General features: G+C 48.3%; 1 protein-coding gene across 1 annotated transcript in view; it reads right to left on the bottom strand.

Annotated features, from left to right (window-relative positions):
- The window catches only part of LOC123503737 (forkhead box protein O-like), a 361,702-nt gene that overhangs the window by 55,193 nt on the left and 299,009 nt on the right, over positions 1–7,500 (bottom strand). Inside the window, 4 exon segments of the mRNA XM_045253728.1 lie at positions 1,456–1,698; positions 2,871–3,383; positions 5,478–5,642; positions 6,194–6,469. Of these exon segments, the coding sequence (XP_045109663.1) occupies positions 1,459–1,698; positions 2,871–3,383; positions 5,478–5,642; positions 6,194–6,469 (1,194 nt within the window). The 3' untranslated portion in view covers positions 1,456–1,458.

The following is a 7,500-nucleotide window of genomic DNA, read 5'->3' as shown; positions in this document are numbered from 1 at the left end:
AACTATTTGCTTACTATTACTCTTAACCTCTTCAGTACTGGAACACATTTTTACCATGAGATTGGGTGTGTTTAGAGAATTTTCTTTGCATTAGGAAGGTTCTATGGAGGTCGGAAGATTAATGGCCAGTCTTCACTATTCAAATCCCACACATGGGTTTCTGAAGCTTTAAAAAATCACTAAACAGTAACCTGAAGAAACGCGTAATGGTTCAGAAGGAGTTAACACCACTCTTATAACTCGCCTCTTAATTACCGCTGCAATTTACCCCACAAGTTACAAGTTTTCAAAGGTGTTATTATTCCAGCGATACATTAACCTCTTCAGTACTGGGACGCATTTTTACCACGAGTTTTGGGTATGATTAGCTTATCTTATTTACATTCAGAAGGATCAATGGAGGTCAGAAGATTAATAACCAGTGTCTTCACTATTTTTTATTCCCTACGAAAGTTTCCGAAGCTGTATAAAATCACCATATAGTAAGCAGAATAAATATGAAAGCGTGTCATGGTACTGGAGAGATTAACAAGCATTTAACATTAGAGACGAAATATAAGACCCATGAGAACACGTTTGACTATCTCTTTGGCCTTTACGAGCAGGAGACACAGAAAGAAAGAGAATTAAAGGTATATATTAGACACCCCTTTGAAGTCAGATCCTCGTGAAAGAAAACGGACATCTCTCAAGCTTGTCCCGTCATGTGCTTCTTGGTGAAAAATATGCTTCATGTCATATTTTTCAACTAAACCCTCCTTTTTGTTTTTATCTCTTATCTTCTCCTTTCTCTTTGTGTTCCTAATCATTCTATTTGTTTCCTTTTCGTCTCTCTCTCTCTCTCTCTCTCTCTCTCTCTGTATCTACTTTCTCTCCTCTTTCAGGTCTTTTTATTCTGTCTTGCCTCTTACGTACTTTTCCTCCTTTCCATTTTTTCGTCAATCATCTCTCTCTCTCTCTCTCTCTCTCTCTCTCTCTCTCTCTCTCTCTCGAAACACACACACACACACATCACATCATATCGACCTTCCCTGTCGTCTCCACCACCATCATAAGCGTCACCACCTTTCTGTGTCTCTATTCACAACACCAGGTTACGGACTCAATAGCGAGAGCCTGACGCCTCCCACCGCCGCGCTGATTGGGGGACGTGAGGTTGTTGTGTGTCAGACCCGCCTAATGAAGCAAGACACGGAGAGAGACTGTGGTAATGGCCCGCTGGATTGCTACCTGCTGTGTGTGACAGGTGAGGGGATAGGAAGGTGAGTGGCATGGGGGCAGGTGGGGAGAGGTGTACTGAGGTCATATCAGGTGTGAAAGGTGAGGAGGATGTGGAGGAGAAGGAGGAAACACATGTGATAGGGCCATGTTGATCCTGTAACGGGTGCAATGTGAGGACAGAAGCGTGACATAAGTCCATGGAGTAACAATGTGGAGAAAGGTATGAGTACTCACCCACTAGCGTACCCATTGGTTGCCGGCGGCGATGGACGAGCACTGGTAGGGCATGCCAGGCGGAGTGGCCATCTGCGCGGCTTCCGGGTGACCGTGGCCGTGAGTGTGGCCGTGCGAGTGGCCGTGGGCGTGAGAATGAGCCACAGCCTGGGCGTGGAGGTGCGGGTGGGAGTGGTGGCCATGGTGCGGATGAGGAAACGAGAAGTCCAAGTTTCCCTCCACCTGAAGCTCGTGTTTGATGACCTGCAAGAGCACACGTCTCGTTAGCAGCCTTCCTGCGCGGCAGAGGGAAGGTGACTAAGTGTTTGATCGTCCTGATGGTGTCTGAGGGACAGTGCCAATGAACACAAAGGAACCGAATGCCGACAAGGATGATGCCTGGCCCTCACACCACCACCGCCGCCACACTGCTGCCACGCCCGACCTTCCGCCACTCTCACACAACACTCAGCAAGCGACTCATAGGCCATAGACAAAAAAGGGAAAAGTAAGCTGATACAAAGATGCCTTTCATGGTAAAGTAACTGTAGTAAATTTTCTTTCAAGCTTAATTGCATTGCTATATATAGGAAGCAGATCTTGACATATTGGTTATTCATCGTTCCCTTAACCTCAACCCGTCAGTATCTTCACGAGAGGAATTGTGCAGCACCGGGCCACGCGAGGCGGCGAGTGACGTGTGTGCAGTGGCGGAGTGACTGACGTGTGTGTGTGGGGTGTGGGCGACTGCAGGATTATTTCTTTAACCAGGAAAAGAAAGATCTTTAGTTACACCTGTGTGTGAGTGTGTGTGTGTGTGTGTGTGTGTGTGTGTGTGTGTGTGTGTGTGTGTGTGTGTGTGTGTGTGTGTGTGTGTGTGTGTGTGTGTGTGTGTGTGTGTGTGTGTGTGTGTGTGATAAGGTCATTAAGACAAGCAAAAAAAAAAGAAAAAAAATTGAAAACATAGATGTAAAATCATGATGAAACAAATGCGTCTTGTGTGTGTGTGTGTGTGTGTGTGTGTGTGTGTGTGTGTGTGTGTGTGTGTGTGTGTGTGTGTGTGTGTGTGTGTGTGTGTGTGTGTGTGTGTGTGTGTGTGTGTGTGTGTGTGTGTGTGTGTGTGTGTGTGTGTGTGTGTGTGTGTGTGTGTGTGTGTGTGTGTGTGTGTGTGTGTGTGTGTGTGTGTGTGTGTAAAAAGATCTTTAAAGAAATCGGTACGATTCGTTTGTGTTCAATGGACTTGAGCACTAGCAAGAGGTCTAGGTGTATGTGACATCACAGGAACAACACGCACTACACTATACGAGCGACCTACTACTGTAGCAACTACAAAAACACTGTGGGACAGTGAACAGTTCCTGAGGTGAGGCGGGAGTCTTGCGACCGGCTCGACCCAGGCAGCTGGTATCACCCCCTTCAGAAGGAGAGTCCCCTACCTCCTCTACATTACAGTCCAGGCCACCCTGGATTGGGGTATCGAAGTCCACAAAGTCCTGCATGTGCACCTGCCCCCCGGTGCCGCTTCCAGAAGCAGCCGTAGGTCCCGACCCCGCCGCGCCCCCTGCCTCGCTGCTCACAGGGCTGCCGCTGTGACTCTGCGCTTGCTGTTGCTGCTGCTGCTGTTGATGCTGTTGCTGCTGCTGCTGTTGCTGTTGCTGCTGCTGCTGTTGTTGTTGCTGCTGCTGTTGTTGTTGCTGCTGCTGTTGCTGCTGCTGCTGTTGTTGTTGCTGCTGATGCTGCTGTTCACGATGAGTTAATGCTGCCCTCAGCATGTTAGACTCATTGGTGGAGGCAGAGTGGGCGGTAGGGGCGGTGTGTTGGGGTTGTGAGGTGGGAGGGGTTGGGAAGTTGTTGGGTTGATGTGCTTCACCTCCGGGCCCTGGGTAGTGGCCCTCCCCTAGTGGCTGCGTCGGCGACAGGCTGTGGACACTGTGCGCCGGCGACATGGCCTGAAACACATCACCACAACACCGTGTCACCACCGGTACTACCTTTCAGCCGAGTGACGCTGCCTCCCTCACTCCTTACTCTTAGTCTTCGCCCGCCGACGAAAGTTCAGACAAATCATGAAAAATGAATACCTGTCATATTAATTCAAACAAAAAACAGTTCTACTTTACATCAGTGGTACTAAGAAGAAAATGTCAGGCTCATGAGACACTTGACAAAAAAAGGCTTATAGCTGTGAAAGCGAAAAGAAGTCCACGCGACACGCAACACTACCCTGGACCAGCCTCCCACCACCGCGGCGGGCTGGCCCTGTCACAGACCTGAAGGTTCCCTGCAGGAGGTGGCCTGGGGTGGCTCGTGCTATGGTGTGGTCTAACTACGAACGAGTGCAAGGGGGCAAGATGGCACCCGCCTCGCAAGTGTTAGTTGAAAGGTAAGGTCGTGCCCCTGGCTGGCTGTTAGTCTCTACAGGTATATAGTACTACTGCTTCCCTCAGCATTCCTGTACTGGGAATCCCGTGGGAAAGTGTCCACTCCATACTGCAGTGAAGGGTGTGTTGGGAATGACCACTACTGAGGGAGAGAGCGGCGGTGTGGTACTGTGGCAAGAAGGAAACGTGAGCATAGAAAAAAAAGTGAAGCTTGAACTGACGGTGGGTGGGTGCGGGACACCTTTTGGGCCATGAGTGAATCAGGTGGCGGCCGCGGAGAGTTGAGTGGTGTGGGGGCCAGGCAGGTGTGGGTTAGGTCATGCGGGGTGGCGGAGGTTTTAGGACGACCTCTTCACAGTCTCAGTGAGGGCAATGTATTACCACACACGCCTCGGTAATAACAACCACCGCGCCAGCAACACATGAACTCAACCTTCCCTTTACAAGGAGTGACCACATGCTTCACAAGGATGAAGGGGAGGGGGATCAGAATACATATTTAAAGGCAATTTCTAATTAAGTTTATAGTAATGCCGGTACTACACAGTGAACATTTCCTTAGAGAGATTTCCTCCTTACACGCCTTCCTGTGACAGTGAAATCTTTCCTGGAAATTATTCTTTTCTTAGACCAAAATATTGAGGTAATGAAGTTACGAACTGCTAAGTAAAAACTTCTAAATACATTCGTACTGATGTTCAGTATACAGTATATGAAACAAAAGAAAGGCCAAATCTTTACTTTGTGTAATTTCAGACTCATCGTTGTTTACATTATCAGAGCAGAGTACTTCCGAGGTACCTCGTCCACAAGTTTTAAGATGCAAAGGCTGGTAACCGAGGTTCTGCCAAGCCTCCTCCAGTTCTTATTCCCTTCGTGGGCCTCTGTAGCTACTAGCTGGGGTTAATTCACTTCTGAACACTATCTTCTTTTTCAGATGTAGTCTCTTCCTGTCGGTCTTAGTCATCCTTTTATAGTACCACGCGACATCGTTGTGGGAACATTCAAACAGTAGTACTCAGTACTAATATTAGCCACAACCTTTGTTGACAGACACTACACTACTCTATTGATTTATGGACGTCTGTCTCTCAATCTTCTTTTCACGTCGAAACAAACACTAGCAGAAGAGAACCATTTAGTCTAAGGAACCGTTCACTATGCACTACCGGTTCAAGGGAAGCGGGATTAGTTTGAAGAGGATGAAGGATGTAAAAAAAGTCAAGACTAAGTTGAATTAGAAACCTGCACAGCTGTGTCTGGTTATGGGGGAAGAACTGGGCAGGGTGAGTGACCTTACGTGGGCGGGAGGGTGCGTAGGGTTGGACAGAGGAGGAGGAGGAGGAGGAGGAGGAGGAGGAGGAGGAGGAGGAGGAGGAGGAGGAGGAGGAAAGTGTGAGTGTGAGATACTGGACATGTGAGGGTATGGGAACGATATCAACACTAAAAGATAAGATAGCAAAATACACACGCACGCAGTCACACACACACACACACACACACACACACACACACACACACACACACACACTCTCTCTCTCTCTCTCTCTCTCTCTCTCTCTCTCTCTCTCTCTCTCTCTCTCTCTCTCTCTCTCTCTCTCTCTCTCTCACCAGTCATTCATACACTAGGGGCCAGCCACAACCTACACCTGTGGTACATACCTGCAGGTTGGTCAGGGAGTAGTTATTATGCGGATGGGGGCGGGCAGGCGTGGGTAGCTTGTCCTGGTGAGGGAGGGGTGGGTGTGGTGCGGGCGCGTGTGGAAAAGTCGGGCCGTGCGGGGTGTGGGGCCCGAACCGATGAAATTCTTCGAACGTATTGAATCCCTGAAGGAAGAAGAAAAGAGAGCGATATGGACACCACTCACCACAAACTGTTCTCAACGTGCTTGCTTACCTGGACGCGACAACACACCTGCATCGTCACACCTGTACTGGCTACGAGCTAAGAAAAGTGACAGGAAGACAAGCAGGTGGAGGAAGAGGGAAAGTATGAGGAAGATGAGGAATGTCTTGTGAAAAGGTAGACAGAAGAACGAGGTTAGGATGATAGAAGAGCAACGGAGACAGATGGAAAATAAGGACGAAGACAGAGAGGTTAGCGTTCAATTTCAAGGCACTGTAGGGGAAATATACAGCAATATGGAAGGTGACTGGAAGGAAGGGACAAGGTTAAAAGGTCACAGGAGAAACAGTGACACGGAAATCCAAGGCACAGAAGAGAAAGGAGTGAAGGGGATTGGGGGAAAAAGAAAGGGATGCACAATACTTAAAACAGATTCGCAGTAGGAGAGATGGAAGAAAACGGGAATAAGACGACACAGGAGAAACAGTCTAGGAGGGAGAGGTGAGGAAGGGCTGCCAGACGAACTGTATACCTGTGGGTGGTGGTTGTGGTGGTTGTGGACGTAGCCATTGAGGTGGGCGGTGGGGCCGTGAGGGGAGAGTTGCGACAGCTTGAGGCAGTCCTGAGGGTTTGGGATCCGACCATGTCCCATCCACGACTCATTGGGACCTAACTTGAGTCCCTCGTCCATGGAATCCACCAGCTGGTCAGCGAAGCGGTCGTGTGGGTGTGGGTGGGCGTGGGGATGCGGATGGTGAGGCCAGTACTCCCCGCCCCAGCTACCCAGGCCTGGAGACATGGGCGGCACCTGCATAGGAGACAGTGGGGATGACGAATGGAAGCAGAGGGAGAGGAGGATAGAGATAGGAGTTAGGATGAATAAGAAAAGTGTATGAAAGTCTCGAGGCAAGATGACTGGTAGTGAGTGTGCGTCAGTGCAGGTTATTTCAAGCAAAGCAATATTACACAAGGTATTCACGAACCACACAAAGAGACGCACAGGAAGAGAGGAAATTAGAATATTATTACTTTACTGTGAAATCTGGAAGTGGGGACAAGAATTCCATATGTTCCTTTGATACAGGGCGTTACATGTTATCCACGAGTTATGAAATGGAAGAAGGAAAGGAGGAGGAGGAGGAGGAGGAGGAGGAGGAGGAGGAGGAGGAGGAGGAGGAGGAGGAGGAGGAGGAGAAACAAACAAACAACACAAAAGTCGACCAAACAGAAGCGAACTTGTTTATCGTTATGGGTTTTTTATGGTAACACTAACACACTGGGAGAAGAAGGATAGCACAGACGAAGGCTCCTCCCCACCCACCACTCCCTCCATCCCGGGCAAGTAGGAAAATAAGAAGTGTCATGCAGTATGAAAAAAAAAAAACTTCTTTAATAGGAAAAAGATGAGAACTATTACTATCACTACTTCCATCGGGCGCAATAGTAAACCATAGCAAAGCGAGAATACGTAAACTCGGATAAAGTCAATGGCATTCTGATATACGAATAGCAGCAGCAGCCGTCTGAATCTTGGAGGAGTCGTAACTGTTGGGCTGCAGACACTTGGAGGTTCAAAATATAAACAAAAGTGAAGAAGTGATTCATTTTACTTGACTTGAATCTTTCACTGTTTACTTAGAGGCTGTTTGAATTTCTTGCGACATTTCATCCATCCTCCGCATCAGTGCTATTGGATCATTTGAAAGCCTAAAACACTTCCACGTGATTCTCGCATCCTCCATTCCCTCGTGAAATTTTATACGTAATCTCTTTCTCTAAAGGGAATATCTATCAGTGTGAGAATTGTATTGTAGGTTAGACTCTTCTCCATTTTTCATT

This window comes from Portunus trituberculatus, chromosome 14 (genome assembly GCF_017591435.1).
Source record: "Portunus trituberculatus isolate SZX2019 chromosome 14, ASM1759143v1, whole genome shotgun sequence".
In the NCBI taxonomy this organism is placed as follows: domain Eukaryota; kingdom Metazoa; phylum Arthropoda; class Malacostraca; order Decapoda; family Portunidae; genus Portunus; species Portunus trituberculatus.
The sequence above is the reverse complement of the archived record's forward strand: the minus strand, read 5'-3'. Positions and strand labels throughout refer to the sequence as shown.